The sequence below is a fragment of the Staurois parvus genome, unplaced genomic scaffold, assembly GCF_062004578.1.
Source record: "Staurois parvus isolate SC_StPar_1 unplaced genomic scaffold, SC_StPar_1.0 ptg000104l, whole genome shotgun sequence".
NCBI classification, from domain to species: Eukaryota; Metazoa; Chordata; class Amphibia; order Anura; family Ranidae; genus Staurois; species Staurois parvus.
Window position 1 is genome coordinate 4,898,793 of NW_028317900.1, and position 16,569 is coordinate 4,915,361.

The 16,569-nt window shown below is 39.7% G+C and overlaps 1 protein-coding gene and 1 long non-coding RNA gene across 13 annotated transcripts in view; one reads left to right on the forward strand and one right to left on the reverse strand.

Annotated features, from left to right (window-relative positions):
* Nucleotides 1-8,027, reverse strand: part of LOC149467667 (uncharacterized) — a 30,993-nt gene extending 22,966 nt beyond the window's left edge. The window contains exon 1 of the long non-coding RNA XR_016311883.1: nt 7,635-8,027. This is a non-coding gene — a long non-coding RNA (uncharacterized LOC149467667). The remainder of the gene's footprint in view (nt 1-7,634) is intronic.
* The window catches only part of LOC149467665 (uncharacterized), a 325,880-nt gene that overhangs the window by 134,983 nt on the left and 174,328 nt on the right, over nt 1-16,569 (forward strand). For 3 of the 12 annotated variants that reach the window (XM_089671282.1, XM_089671284.1, XM_089671283.1), the window contains exon 1: nt 7,640-8,114. The exons of the other annotated variants lie outside the window; for them this stretch is intronic. In XM_089671282.1, coding sequence (XP_089527408.1) covers nt 8,090-8,114 — 25 coding nt within the window. In that variant the 5' untranslated portion in view covers nt 7,640-8,089. Of the gene's footprint in view, nt 1-7,639; nt 8,115-16,569 lie in introns of those variants that run through there. 12 annotated transcript variants of the gene reach the window in all.

Below are 16,569 nucleotides of genomic sequence, written 5' to 3' on the forward strand. Positions count from 1 at the left end.
GTTTATGTTCTGTGTTTTTTTCAAACTAGAGCTTTCAAAGAAACAAAAATAGAATGAGACATATGTATTACATTTCAGACATATGTGCTTTAGCGCTAAATACCCCAAAAATTTAGCTGTAGAGCTATAATCTGTTACTTCTCACTCCCACCAAATCTGGCATTTTTTGCTGGCTGATAGCTAAAAAGAGTGGGAAATTTGAGTGGAGAGTGAAAACGTTTTACTTTTGACTGCTGGTGATTGCTGGTGCTTGTAGTTGTTTTATTTGTCGGTCTTGCTAAAAGCTTTTACTTTTTTAAATCACTTTTTTACTCTGAGCATGCTCATTTTTTAGCTTGACTGTATTTTGCTTGCTGGACCTTTGACTAAGTGGACATTTGATACGTGGAGTTAAAAAAAACTGGAGAGGAAAACAGGAGATTATAACAGGAGTCTTCTAACCTGTAAGTGACAACTGATATTTTGTGTTAATATGTGCTAGCTGGGTGGAAGATTATGTGCAGTACACAGTGTGCCTCATATATGCAACAATGGAGCAACGGCTCCAGGATGGATACGGTAGCGACAGATGTGAGCGGGTTGCCCTTCTGGAAGCTCACAATAGAGATCTGGAGGAGAAAGTTGCAACAATGGGCAGAACCTACAACCTTGAAAGGGCTCCCTGAGCAGGTAGCTAATGGGATTGATATGGAGGGCAGAGGGGCTAATCAAGATGAACTGGTAGGAAGATGAGTTACTGTAACGAGAGGAAGTTGTAGGGGCTGACAGAAAAGGAAGGCTAGCCCTGGGTTTGTGCATCTAAAAAGATTTGCCAACTTGGGTGAAGATGTGGGGGTGGCAAGCTCTGGGGTCACTGCTATCCCTAACAGCTGGGAGGGCAGGATTCTATAATCACAAGGACTGATAGAATAATTTGTCGCCAGGATCGCCTCAACCGACTGGTTTGCATTCTCCCTAGTGCCAGGGTCAGCATGTGGTGGACCGGGTTGATAAACTACTGGGAGGGGCTGGGCATGACCCAGCTGCCTTGGTCCATGTTGGAACCAATGACAGAATACATGGAAGGTGGGGCTCCTTAAGAGTCAATTTAAAGACCTGGTGTAAGAGGGAATGATTTGGGTTTCTAGAGCACTGGGCTGACCTTTCATTGGGGTGCAACCTATATGCTAGAGATGGTTTGCACCTAAATTGAAGGGGGTCTGCTGTGCTGGGGGAGAGGTTTATGGGAAGGCTGGAGGAGTATTTAAACTAGGATCGAGGGGGGAGAGAGAATTAGATTATAATGGGGTAGACAGATCAGATAGGGGTCAGTACTTATTGGTGGGTGGAATGGGGAAAGATGGGGGAAATACTATGGCAGATGATAAGAAGGTTTCCATGTTACAAACAACCAGTGGAATTGGTACCATTTTGTATGAAAAGAAAAAATATGCAACATACACGTGAACAAGGTGTCAATGAATTAAAGTGTTTGTTTACCAATGCCAGAAGTCTGCCAAGCAAATTAGGGGAGTTGGAAGCTTTGGTGCATGAAGAGAACTATGATTTAATTGGTATTGCTGAATCTTGGCTTCATTCTTCACATGACTGGGCCATTAACCATTAGCCGCCCGGCGGCTTCAATTGTGTCCCTGCATTCCGGGTGCACGCCATTTGGCGTGCTCCCGCACATGCGCCATTTGCGCTAATGCAGAGCGGCGCAGCAGTGCGATCTGTCAGCGGCCGTGCACCTCGGACACGGCCGATGACAGATCCGAGTACCGGCTCCCGTTGCTGGTACCATGTGACCTGCTGTGACCAATCACAGCAGGTCACATGACAGTTGTATACAATGGATGGCTTCATTCATGATGCCATCCATTGTATACTAGTGCCTAGCTGTGAATGGTCACAGCTAATCACATGCACATGTCATGTGATTAGCTGTGACCAAATCACAGCTAAGCACAAAAAAAAAAAAAAAGCTGAATGAATCGATTTCATTCAGGTAAATGCTTGCTTATAGCAAAGTAATTCTTTGCTATAAGCAAATTGTGTAAAAAAAAAAAAAAAAATACTGATCACTTCCCCAAAGTAGTACAATGTTACTATGGTAACATTGCACTACTTTGGTCAAAGTAAACTATGAAAAAAAATCTTAAAAAAAATAAAAAAAAATGTAATAAAAAATTAAATATAATAAAATAATTAAAAAAAAATAAAAAAAAAAATATATTTTTTTTTCATACTGTCACCAGTCAGTGTCCCTGTTCACCGCCATGCCAGTTATATGATGACGCTGTACTGCACTGGTGACAGTATGTAAAAAAAAAATAGTGAAAATAATTTTTTTAATTTTTTCATTTTCCGAAAAATTATGACAAAAAAATACAACTTCAAAAAACTCGCCATACCTCTTATGAAGTACGTCGGACTTTCTACTCTGCAAAAAGGGGTCATTTGGGGGATATCTGTACTGTTCTGACATTCTTGGACCTCAAGAAATTAGATTGGCCATCAGTACTTCAGGATTGATCAATATTCAGATCTATACCATAGTTTGTGAACTCTATAACTTTCCTACAAACTAAATAATACATCCTAATTTGGGTTATTTTCACCAAAGACATGTAGCAGAATACATCTCGGCCTAAATTTATGAAGAACAATTATTTATTTGTAAACATTTATAACAGAAACAAAGAAAAATGTGTTTTTTTTTCAAAATTTTTGGTCTTTTTTTGTTAATTTAGCAAAAAATAAAAACCCCAGCGGTGATTAAATACCACCAAAAGAAAGCTCTAGTTGTGTGAAGAAAATGATAAAATTTTAGTTTGGGTACAATGTTGTATGACCGCGCAATTGTCATTCAAAGTGTGAGAGCGATGAAACCTGAAAACTGGCCTGGGCAGGAAAGTGTAAAATTGCACGGTATTGAAACGGTTAATATTCCTGGCTATGTTCTCTTTTGGAGAACAGGGTAAATAGAAAAGGTGGTGGTGTCTGTCTCTATATGAGAAGTGATCTCAGAGCAAGTGTGAAAGAGGACCTAGTTGATGGAGAGTGTGATGAGGCTGAAGTATTATGGGTGGAACTGCACATGGGGGTGTGTACTACAAAGGTAAACATTGGAGTTTGTTATAGGCCTCCCAGTGTTAATGAGCTCCTTGCACAGATCGAAAGGGCTGGGACAGTGATAATAATGGGGGATTTTAACTACCCGGAAATTGACTGGAGTAATGATACTGCAGGAACAGTTAAAGGGCAAACATTTTTGAACTTGCTACAACCTGCTACAGGACAATTTTATGGTACAGTTTATAGAGGCCCCAACTAGGAATGATGCTCTGCTGGACCTGATAATCTCAAACCATGCAGAGCTTATTACGAATGCCCATATGAAAGAACATCTGGGTAGCAGTGAACATAACATGATTTCATGTATTGTTAGCTGTAAACAGCAAGCACATACGGGAAAAATAAAAAGACTCCGTTTTAAGAGAGCTAATTTTCCAAGGCTGAGAGCTGCTCTACAAGACATAGACTGGGAGGGAATATTGACATCACTGAGCACAACACAGAAAGTTCTTCAAAAAGACTCTATATGAATACACTGCAAAATATATTCCCATGGGCTACAAGTTTAAAGGCTAAAAATCAAACCTATGTGACATACAGCCAAAGTTAAAAAAAAGCTATAGATAATAGGAAAAGAGATTTTATTAAATATAAAAATGAAGGAACACTATCATCGTTTAAGCATTACAAAGAATATAACCAAATATGCAAAAAGGAAATAAAGGCTGCAAAAATTGAAAACAAACGACAAATTGGAAAAGATAGCAGGACCAACCCCAAAAAATTCTTCAAATATATTAATAGTAAAAAGGTTTGGTCTGAGCATGTAGGCCCTTTACAAAATAATCTAGAGTGGGTGGCTGGGGACAAAGACAAGGCAAATTTATTAAATACTTTCTTCAGCTCTGTATATACAAAAGAGCATTGGGGAGCTCTTGTCCATAATGGGGATAGTATAGGTGAATAAAGCACCTGGACCGCATGGCGTATGCCCACGGGTCCTTAAAGAATTGAGCTCTGTCATTTCAAAGCCATTGTTTCTAATTTTTAGGGACTCTTTAATAACTGGCATAGTACCACTGGATTGGCATAAGGCCAATGTGGTGCCAATATTTAAAAAGGGGTCAAAATCTGTACCAAGTAATTATGGACCTGTTATTATAACTTCTATAGTTGGGAAGATACTGGAGAGTTTAATAAAAAACCACATAGAAGAGTTCTTGCTGGAAAAAATATTTTAAGCAACAGACGACATGGATTCATGAAAGACAGAAGTTGTCAAACAAATCTGATTTCTTTATATGAGGGGGTGAGCAAAATTTTGGACAGAGGGGTGGCGGTGGACGTGGTATACTTGGATTTTGCAAAAATGTTTGACACAGTTCCCCACACATGGCTAATGTGTAAGGTAAAGTCTTCAGGCTTGGAAAAATCTGTATGTAAATGGATAGAAAACTGGCTAAAAGATGGTATTCAGAGAGTAGTGGTTAATGATTCATACTCTGAATGGTCTAGGGTTGTCATTGGTGTACCCCAAGGTTTAGTGTTGGGACCCTTACTTTTTAATATATTTATAAACAGTATAGGGTCTGAGATTAAAAATACCATTTCAGTCTTTGGAGATGACACCAAGCTGTGCAGTGGAATAACGTCCTGCGGTTTCTAAAGCAAGCAAAATCCTCTCTTGTATTAAAAGAGGTATAGACTCCAGAGAGAGAGAGATATCATATTACCCCGGTACAAATCATTAGTAACACCTCATCTGGAATATGCAGTTCAGTTTTGGGCACCAATTCACAAAAAGAACATTGGGGAACTGGAGAAAGTACAGAGAAGGGCAACAAAACTGATAAGAGGCATGGGAGAGCTCAGCTGTGAGAAAAGATTAGAGGAAATGAATTTATTCTCTCTCAAGAAGAGGAGATTAAGGGGGGATATGATCAACCTGTATAAATACATCAGTGGTTCATATAGTGAACTCGGCGTAGAATTAGTCAACCTGAGGTCATCAAAGGACAAGAGGGCACTCTTTAGGTCTGGAGGAAAAGAAATTCAATCTCCAAACACAGAAAGATTTCTTCACAGTGAGAGCTGTGAAAATGTGGAATAGACTCCCTCAAGAGTTGGTTCTGGCCAGCTCAGTAGATTGATTTAAAAAAATGGCCTGGATTCTTTCTTGGATATACAGAATATAACGGGATACTAACATTTATAGGTAAGGCTGATCCAGGGAATATCCGATTGCCACTCGGGGGATCAGGAAGGAATTATATTTCCACTGCAGGAGCAAATTCTTTCATGCTTTGCTGGGTTTTTTGCCTTCCTCTGGATCAACTGTGGGTATAGGATTATAACTTTTTTTTTTTCTTCTTTTTTTTTTTCTTTTAAATGGTTGAACTGGATGGACGTTTGTCTTTTTTTAGCCAGACTATGTAGAAGGAATATCATATGCCTACCAGCTATGGTGGATCATCTGGCATAAGGTGGATATTTTATTCATATATAGTTCTTTTCCAGTAGCAGTGATCTTTTGAGTTTAGATAATTTCATGTTTAGGGTTTACATACCCTGACTTTGTCCACAGCATTTAAGCCATAACTTGTCTTTTCAAAATCTGAGCCACGTCCAACAAAGGACCATTGACCCTAACTAACTGTAAATGCACGTGACCCTGGCTGGCCACAGAGGGAGATGCAGGTTATAAAGATTTAAAAAAAAGTCTGCAGCTTTTGCATTTTTTGATTTTGCTTGCATGGCTGTCTGAATGTCCTGTGCTTTAACTATAAGCATCATGCCCCCTCTTATTGATATGGAATTTGGCTGCCATTTTTAGTTGCATTAAAGTAGAACTATAGAAACTAAACTTTTTTTCAAAATGGAGAGAGCAAGGGAGGGTTAAAACTCCTCCTGTCAGATTTTTTTTTTTTTTTTTTGCCATCTGTGTCTCATTGCAGAGATTTCCAATTACTTCCTTCCCATAGCCACATAGCCAAACAGGAAGTGAGAGGAAATCTCTGCAAATTACGTTAATTCCTTGGGGACCCCCAGGTCACTAGAACTAGTGTCCCCATTGGAAAATGTCCCCTCTGTTTCTGGGGACAGACCAAAATTTGGGATTCTTTTACTTTCACTTTCAATGATAATGGTAAACAGAACAAATAGAGAGGGTGAATCTCCTTAACAGGGACGCAGACTGCAATAAAAACCTCACAAGGGTTCTAATTTTTCTCCACTCTATCCAAAACGAAAAAAAAAGGGATTTGCCTTTAGTTATACTTTAAGTTTTGATTAAAACACAAAACGTTTTCACCATAGCACACACAAGAAGAAAATCTCATGTACACTTTAAACTGCCCAGAATAGGCTGGGTCACCGTATTTGGCACTGGTTTCCCTGTTGTTCATTCTCTGGTTTAGTGTGGTTGACAAGGTTTTTTTTTAGGGTAACAAAAATGCATTCAAGTAGCAGAACTGTTAGAAATGAGACTGTCCATAATGCACCATAACATAAAGGGTTAAGGGAGATGTTTATACTCTCCCATAGAATATGCAATGTGTTAAGAGTGCTTAAGGAGAATGTTTAACTTTTTATAACACAGGCTAAAAGGATCTGGATGCTGGTTGTTTAAATAGCAGTGTGGACTGAGAAACACTCAGGGTGTGTCGGACTGTTGGGAAGTCCAAGAATGTGCTTTAAAAAGAACAAAAAAAAAAAAAAAGAATCTTGACGTGTATGCATATTAGTGGTGATCTTTTAGGGTGTGACATGTCCGGCACTAAAGTTAGTCCTATGTGTTTTTTATTTCTGCATAAAAGGTATGTAGTAAGAATGCTAATCTTTAGTGATTGCAAGTAGTTTTGTCTAGTCTAGACATGAAAGGGTCACTTGTATTGTTTTCTCATTGGGTCCCATGGACCGAGTGGTAATTGGGAAATCATTTTCACTGACAATACAAAAACTGAAAATGAGTTATAATTTAAAGGTTTATAATGAACAGTTTCTCTGTAGTATTCTGGCAAAAAAAAAAACCATTTTAGACCACTTCTGAAATTGTAGTTTTCTTACAATGCCTACCTCTTGCCTGTAAACATTAACTACTTATCATACTGTAAATGGCATAATGAGTTTAGTACACTTAGTCTCAATACATAGAAATTTAGACACAGTACACTATATAAAAGTAATTATGTTGCCTGTAATTAATATGCATTTGGCATGTCAAACATAGCAGGGTTGTGTTCACAGTATAGCCCACCTTAGGCATTTTAGAGAGTTTGCCCCCACCCCGTTAATTGGCAACCCCAGAAGTCCCTCTTGTATAATATTCAAAATGGAAAAATAGATGGTGTGAAAAGACCATGAAGCTAAAAAAGAACATTAAAGGAAAAGCAAAGGATACAAGAATATGAAACAATTTTATGAAGTCACTGCAACATAACCTCCTACAGTATATGGTAGATTGCCTTAAAGAAGATGAGAAATTGTATGAATATGGATAGAGTATTAGTAAGGAGTAACAGTCAGACTTAGAGAGAGAGAGTCCAGATGTGCGAAGACTGACTCCAGATTATACTTACTAGTTTTTCTCTCTCTCCAGTAAAATTAGCGCCTCACAAATTTAAAGCCAGAACAAACACACTTGTAAACCCAGTCCCAGGGTATAAGGACACTGAAATGAAGTGTTCTCCCCGCAGTTCCAGGATACGTTTCTTCTAATACTTCCGTCCCTTGACTGTAAATATTTCCTCTCCTACAGCATGCAGATAATTTCCTTCTTTGGCTGAATCCCAGAGAAGTGAGTGTGACCAGCATAGGGTGTAACGTCCCTCTCTGCACATTGACAGCTCAGACACAACTCACACTGTTACTAGCAAATACTTATCACAAGTAACTGCTTCCCTTTTGCCTGTCTGTAGCTGCCTACAACTTCTATTATGTCTAGCTGGCTTTTCTTGCAAGCTGCAACAATGCAGAGCATCAAATATGTTTTGGGTTCTGTTGGTGCACATTGATTTCATGATACTGGGTAAAAATGCAATCTCCGGTTATCCTAAAAGGTAAACTGAATGTTTTTTTCCATTTTAAAAGTAAATTTCTTGTAGTAAATGTACACTGATTTTGCAGACTAGTTTCTAATTCCAGTGTTTAGTTTTTCAACAGAGCAGAGGTATAATGTAAAACAGATGTCTACAACTCAATATATTAAAAGCAGTAAGACACATTGTGCAGGAAAATATAACACAGGATGTGGTTCTTTCAAATTATTTAATGCCATCAAACACACAAATTAGAACTGTATTTTGTTTTTCAATTCTTTATTTAGAGGTACACATCATGTAAGCATTTGGGTTAATAAATTTGTCAGTTGGGCTGTTACTTAGGTTGCTAGTTAGGTATTTTGTTCACTTATATCTTCACGTATCTGTGTTTTCTACTTGCTGGTGTTTGGAAGTCTTTTGTTTTACTATTAATAAATCTTACATTAAAGTGGTTGAAAACTGCAGACATGAAATATGAACAAAGCATATCCCTCTATAGTGTGTGATTGTCTCAATCCAGAGCACTAATTGTCACTTCTGTCCTCTGCTATAAGCATGAGTCACTTCTGACAAGTTTTCCCAATGCCAAGAGAAAAATGGTGATGGAGAGGGCACAGCCTATGATTGACAGCCTCAGCTCTGTTCCTGTGTTCTGTGTGAAGGGGGTGGGTCCCGCCAATCATCTCTCAGAGCTCTCCTCACTGATGTAACTTCAGCTTCCCTCCCTGTGCTGTTCAGAGCTGAGAGATCCTGTGTAAATTCTGCATTTTGAATGGATGTAGGGGAAAGACGACTGCAGATATAAAGGGACAACTTATGTGGGAGGACTTATTTCATCTCTGTGTATCACCTGAGACCAGTCATTTCCCTGGGTATATGTGAAGGTTTACAACCACTTTAGCTGCTTCTGGGTTGGTGTGTTAGCTTTCATCAGCACTGATGTTTATAGGCAATGGGCGGACAGGGTACAGCGCAGTAATGTACCTGTATATCAGTCCGCATTGGCGGATCCTGCACACAGTGGATCACATTACTGCTGTGTCTAGGTGATCACATGGCATTTTACCATGTGATTGCTGTGTCCAATCACATAGTTAACAAGAGAGAATAAAAGCAAGCATCAGTTCTCTTTGCTTTCACTGTGAGATCAGAGAGAAGCGATTGCTTCAGCCTGTGTGTCATTCTCAAAACCTCTGGCCAGGGCTGTACACTAATATTAATTTACCTGCAAGGAAAGACATGCAGTCATCATTGCTTTACACAAAAAGGATTCTCCAAAAAGGGATTGGGATTGGAATCACTCACAAAAGAACACAGCCAGGAATATTGAATGGTACAAAAACATCCTCCGAGAGCAACGTTTCCCAAGCATCCAAGGACAGTTTGGTGACGAACAATGCCGTTTCCAGCATGATGGAGCTCCTTGCCATAAGGCAAAACTGATAACTAAGTGGCTTGGGGAATAAAACATCGAAATTAGGTTCATGGCCAGGAAACTCCCCACACCTTATTTCCATTCAGAACTAGTGGTCAAACCTCAAGAGACAGGTGAACAAAAAAAAAAACACAAATTCCTACAAACCGCATGCCAGGGAGAATTGCAGAGGTCTTGAAAAAAAAGGGTCAACAACGCAAAGATTGATTGTTTGCATAAACTTAAAGTGTTACTAAACCCCGGACCCTGCATTCACTATATTATCTGGTCTCCCACAGTACACAGAACAAGGAAGTGCAATTATTTTAGTAAATATAAATTGGCAAATACTTTTTCTCATCAGCAGTTAGGGCAGTCTTGTGACTTCTATCAATGTCCAGCACAGCACTGGTTAAAGCTTGTAGGAGGAGTTTTTTCTCTGCTCTAGGAGGATGCAGATCCCCGGACCTCTGTATGGACAGTGCTGATTGGCCCTTTGCTGATCACATGCACTCTCCCAAGAAAAAATACCTCCTGATGGATACCTTGGTAGCTCCCCCATGAGGTTCTGGATGCCTTCATGTTCTACATTATATAGTACTACTGTACAATATTCTGATGATCAGCTGTCTGAATTTTTGCCTGTTGTATTTCTTCTATCCTTATTCCCTAGTCGTAGTCAAGCACTGGAAGCACCTATTTCTACTGATAAGATCGAGTTTGTGATCTCCTAACTGCCCTCTCACAAAACACCAAGATTGGCTGGTTTTCCAGCTGAACGGTACACCAAATTGAATCATCTGTTTAGTCCATATTTGTTGCGAACCTTTACTGTGGCTCTAGATGAGGGAATCCTCCCCTCCATCTATGCGTGAGGAATTACATTGCCTTGAAAAAGTATTCATACCCCCTGAAATTTTCCACATTTTGTCATGTTACAACCAAAAACGTAAATACATTGTATTGGGATGTTATGTGATAGACCAACACAAAGTGGCACATAATTGTGAAGTAAAACTTTTACAAAGGCACCGTAATTGTCATTTTATTGAAGCTGTGTAAGGATCCACGTAATTGTGACTCTTACAGATCTATTTCTTTAACCGCTTTATCACCACCCCATAGCAGAAATACTGCTACAGGGCAGAAGTGGTGCGCAAAATCACATGTGTGTGATTTTACATTTCTAGGTAGGGGGGTGTGCATGCGTGCCCTACTCGTTCCTCCATTCGCGACCGTGGCTGTCAAGCACCGGGTCCCGGCCGGTGATAACTCGCCTGCACCCAGTTATTGCCGAGGATCTCCATCGGGGGGGGGAGAACTGTTAGTAAACAAAACCGTTTTCCCCCCTGCTATGCAAAGCACAAAACAGTGAAGCACAAACACAGAACAAGGCACACAGCACACAGTTAACCCTTTGATCTCCCCACATGTTAACCCCTTCATGCCCAGTGCCATTAGTACAGTGTCAGTGCTTTTTATTAGCACTGACCGATCACTGTTTTCCTGTCACTGGGGATGTCAGTGACACCAAGTCAGTTCCCCCCCAGTGTCAGAATGCCTGCTGCAGTCCCACTATAAGTCGCTGATCGCCGCCATTACTAGTAAAAAAAAAAAATATATATATATATATCACAACTATTTGTAAACACTATAACTTTCACGTAAACCAATTAATTTACATGTATTAGGATTTTTTTTTCAGCACAGACATGTAGCAGAATACATTTTGGCCTACATTTATGACGAAATTAGATTTTTTAAATTTTTTTACTGGACATGTTTAATAGCAAAAAGTCAAAAATATTGTTTTTTTCTCAAAATTGATAGTCTTTTTTTTTATAGCTCAAAAAAGTTAAAAACGCACAGGCGATCAAATACCAATGAAATAAAGCTCTATTCGTGAGAAAAAAAGAACGTAAATTTTATTTGAGTGCATGATCGCGCAATTGTCAGTTAAAGTAACGCAGCGTCGGAACACAAAAAATGGCCTGGTCAGGAAGAGGGGTATATCCTCTGGAGGGCAAGTGGTTAATTAATGTTGATGTGAAGATCTTAGGTAAAGTCCTAGCTAACCATTTGAACATGGTTCTTGCACATTTGGTACAGGGTCACCAAGGGGGTTTTATTCCTGGCAGATCTACCAGAATGAATATATGTAGACTCTTTCAGAACCTGCAGTATCCCCACGATCACTCTTGAACCTCTGCTGTTGTTTCTCTAGATACGTGTACTGACTTTGATAATGTGGAGTGGCCTTACCTGTTCCATATTTTACAGCTCTATGGATTTGGTCGTTGAATGATTGCCTGAATACGACTTTTGTACACTAACCTGGTTGCCAGAATTCGAGTAAATGCCTCTGTTTCTGTTACATTCCCTATTTCTAAAGGAACATGCCACAGATGTCCATTATCCTCATTGATATTTGCTTTGGCCATAGAACCCATGGCTTCTTCTATGCGGGCATCTCGTTCCATACATGGCCTTTCTATAGGCACCATAGTGGAGCGCATCTCCTTGCATGCTGATGATACATTTGTATATTTGGCAGATCCTGCTGAATCCCTTCACTGTTTCTTCAGGATATTGCTGAGTTTGGTATGTTTTCTGGCTTCCAGGTTAACTGGAAAAAAATCTAGTCTTTTCCCACTATACCCGGCAATGATGCAGGTGATTCATCCAAGCTCTCAACTCCAGGTGGTACACACTTGTTATCTGGGGGTTATGATACAGTTGCCCTTAAGCTTCTATTTGAGAACAGTTTATGTCACTTAATCACTTAACTACAGCAGCGAACCAAACAATGGATGGATTTCCCATTGGATCTAATGGATAGAGTTAATCTGTTAAAGATCTTTTTACCAAAATTGCTAAATGTCATGGCTAACTCTCCCTATAAAATACCAAGATCCCTCTTTAAATAAACTGATGCCACCTGCACAGGGTTCATATGAAACCGCCATTCTCCTAGAATAGCATTAGATGTCCTGAAGCTACCAGTCCATTTGGTGGGTCCTAATTTCTATCTTTATTATTTGGCATCTCAATTGGTTATTGCTTGATTGGCTACAACCCTCTTTAGATAATGCCTGTACCACTACTGAAGCTGCAACAATATTGTTTACAAAATACAAGAGCCCTCCTGCCCAGGTACTACCATGCTGCAGACCACTTTGTCTCATGTTGTCACTATTGTGACTTGGATTTCTACTGCTACCTGGACCAACTACCCTAACAACCCACTGTGGTTTAATCCTACATTGCCTGAATTACTTTCAGTCCCTGACCCAGTATGCTGGGCCTCCCAAGGGATAAATATTTGTACCAATTGTATACTGCCTAAAGCTTCAAGCCCTCAGCTTTGAGAGGAATTTAATCTCCCCTTTCTTATTTTTTCATTAGTATCAATTAAGCCATGCTTTACCGACACTATTTGGGTTGCTGACAGCTCCACTATCCTATGCTCCCCTTGAAAAACAGCTGCAATGACTCCATCCAACCAAATTGATTTCAGAGCAGGGGCGGACTGACCATTTGGAAACTCGGGCACATCCCGAGGGCCTGGGGTCAGTAGGGAGCCCCATGAGATGCCCCTGGTACCTTTTTCATAGGCTTTTTTGAGTTTGGGCAAGGACACAAGGGCCCCATGATCCCCTATTGCCCAGGGGCCCCATAAGTTGTCAGTCCGCCCCTGTTTCAGAGTATTACTCCACCCTGATGGCTGACTCTAATTCGTATTTTCTGCTTCCCAGAACCGTTGATCCTTGTTGGATTTACATCTTACTGATGAGGACTGGTCTGAATTTACTACTACCTATAAGGGTTCTGTGATCTCTTCTAGGAACAGTATAAAACAACTAAACATTTTCCATCATAGTCACATTACACATTATAGGCTGTGTTAAATGGACTTATGCCATACACAAAATTGTTTTAGATGATGTGGAGAAGCCTTTGACTTTTTACACTGCTTTTGGTCCTACCCTATAATTCATACTTTTTGGTTAGAGGTCGACTCCTTTATGTTTACTGCCTTAGGCTTGCCTAATATCCTGCACCCTAAGAATTGTTTGTTGGGTATTTTTGGTGATCTAACTGCATCCAAATATTTAAAATGTTTGCTATGCATTCTGTATTTCTTTGCTATACAGACTATACTCTTGTCCTGGATAGGAACGATACACCCTGTCTTGCCCACTTGGCTTAAACTGATTAATGATCGTATTCCTTTGTACATGCTTAATTTAACTCAGAAAGAAGGCTCCTCTTTTTTGATAACATTTGGGGTAAATGCAGTGGTGGACTGACAACTCATGGGGCCCCCGGGCAATAGGGGATCATGGGGCCCCTGTGTCCTTGCTCACACTCAAAGCACACCCAAAAAAGCCTATAAAAAGGTACCAGGGGCATTTCATGGGGCCCCCTACTGACCCCGGGTCCTCAGGCAGTGCCCGAATGCTTGAATGGTCAGTCCGCCCCTGGTTAAATGGGTGTCCAGCCCGCTTACTTTGGCATCTCTTGATCCAGGATATGAGTATATACCTTCTGAAGGTACATTCTATAATGTGGCACTACTTCTTTCCTATGTTGACCAGACCACTTCTTTGTTGGTTCCACTCACATACTGTGTGTTAGTGAGACATGGCATGCATCTTGAGTTGTTGTTTTTTTTTTTTTTTTTATCCAAGCTTATTGTTTTGTGTTTTTTTTATACAAATGACTCTGTATATTTTTTTACAGACCTAATAAAACATCTTTAAAAAAAAAGTACAGAAGTACAAAATTAAAGACACATGTATAAACAACTACCCATAACAAGCTATATATTGTGCTCCACTCCTTTAACCAGTCACGTCAACGTTCAATGCCCAATGAAGGTTACAAGATAACAATTGAAACATAATAATGCAAATGCAGGAGTCTAGTGGAAACAATACACAGTCTCTAAGATTCAAAGTATATGTGTAAACATTAGGTTACATTGGGAGCAAATACAAGTGCACCCTAACAGTAGGGGATGTTCTAAGTGGAACCCCAAATAATCAGAAGGTACCAGTAGGGTTGAAGTGAGATGGGCGCAAACATCAGTAGATGCAGGAGTAGTTACTCTAACCTCAGCTTAAGATTGCTATGTCCGAAGTGTCCAACCATGAAGACTAAAATTTCTCAAACTTGGTTAAACATCCCCTGCCATTATGGACAGCCTTATATAGTGGAAGGACAGAATAAATCAGTGATTTCCATGTATCCAAAGTGGGGGGAGCTTGGGATTTCCTGGCATAAAAAAAACAGTAGGCCAAGAAGTGTTCAGATTGCTTTTGAACAGCCAGAGGTTCCATCCGGCCCAAAAGACATACCCCTGGATTCAAGGGAACTGTATTATTGGTCAACTATATCACCTAAATTTCTAGTTTATGATAGCATACTTAGTAGTGATGAACCAAACATAATTGGGTTCGGTTTGGTCAGGGTTTAGCAAACATGACTAAAATTCCTTGAAGGTAATGACCTTGAATGGTAAAACACAGTTCTGGCAATTTTCTAGGCGAATAGGCAACAGAATGTCAAACAAATGGTATAGGGGCTGGGCGCTGCCCTGGAGGACATGTACCAAAGCAAAAGAAAAACATTTGGCTGGGAGCAGTGATTTTAGTTATTGTTAAAATGAAACACTGGAAAAAAATGAAAGCAGAACTAATGTAATTAACAGCAAGCAGGCAGGATTTTTATAGCAGAAGGGACATGTACTTGTGTGCTTGCTATCTTCTCTGGTGATGTAAACTGAGCTGCATATGCGCAGTTCAGCTTACAGTGGAAGCACTGTCCATGTGTGCCAGAAGGATAGCCTCCTGTGCATGCGCAGGAGTGACATAATCCTCATCGGCCAAAGACCAGCACATAGAAGATGCGGCGAGGGATGGGAACAGATTTCCTTCATCTATACCAGACCCTTATCCTAGATGAGGGTCTAGTGTAAATGTTAATGGGGAACCCAACACCAAAGAACAAACAGGGTGAGGTTCCCCCCAAATTCTCTACTAGACCCTTTTTTTTCTTTACATTTGCATGGGGTTCCACCTTAAAATCAGACCTGAAGGGCCTGATAGGAATCATGGGGGAATCCCCATGCTGTTTTATTTTCTTTTTTTCATTTAAACTATACCTGCTCCTTTGCTTACATGGCCAGTAGTAATACCAGTATTATATATGACGTTCTGCTCCTGCTGAGTGGTAAATGTCTGGGCATTGATCCGAATGCCCAAACACCCAAGTTCAGATCAAAACCTTACGCTCATTTGTAATCATTAGTCAAATTAGCGCATTTTCCTTCAGAATGAGCTACACTGGAGAAGCATTACTACAGTCTATATAAGTAAAGTCAGCATCTTAAGGACTGGACAATGCAATGATTTCAGCTCTGTACCATTGGTACATTATCATCGTACTAGCCTCACTTGCATAATGGCATTCTTTAAAAAAAAAAAATTAGCTCATTCTCCTTTATGCTCTCTGGGAAAAAAATACTAAAGTCCACATAACAAATGTCAACATCATGAGGTAATACAATGATTTCAGATTGGTAGTGTTGGCAATCATCCTCAAAATACTTGGCAACACTTGCGTGACCAAATACTATTTATGAAATTTTCCAGGCAACTATTTGCTGTTATATACATTTTGGATGTTGTTCACCATATACAAGAATGTAGAAAGCAGAATATGCAATTTTTTCTGAATATACAGTATTTGCACAATTGTGTTATAAATACAATGCAAAGTATAATTCTTTTGTGTTACATAGTTAGTCTGGCTGAAACAAGACAAAAGTCCATCCAGTTCAACCAAAAAAAACCCATTATAATTCTAACCCCACAATTGATCCAGAGGAAGGCAAAAAAAAAACAGCCAATCACGATCTAATTTGCTCCTGCAGGGGGAAAAATTCCTTCCTGATCCCCCAAGAGGCAATCGGATATTCCCTGGATCAACTTTACCTATAAATGTTAGTATCTGGTTATATTATGTGTATCTAGGAAAGAATCCAGGCCTTTTTTA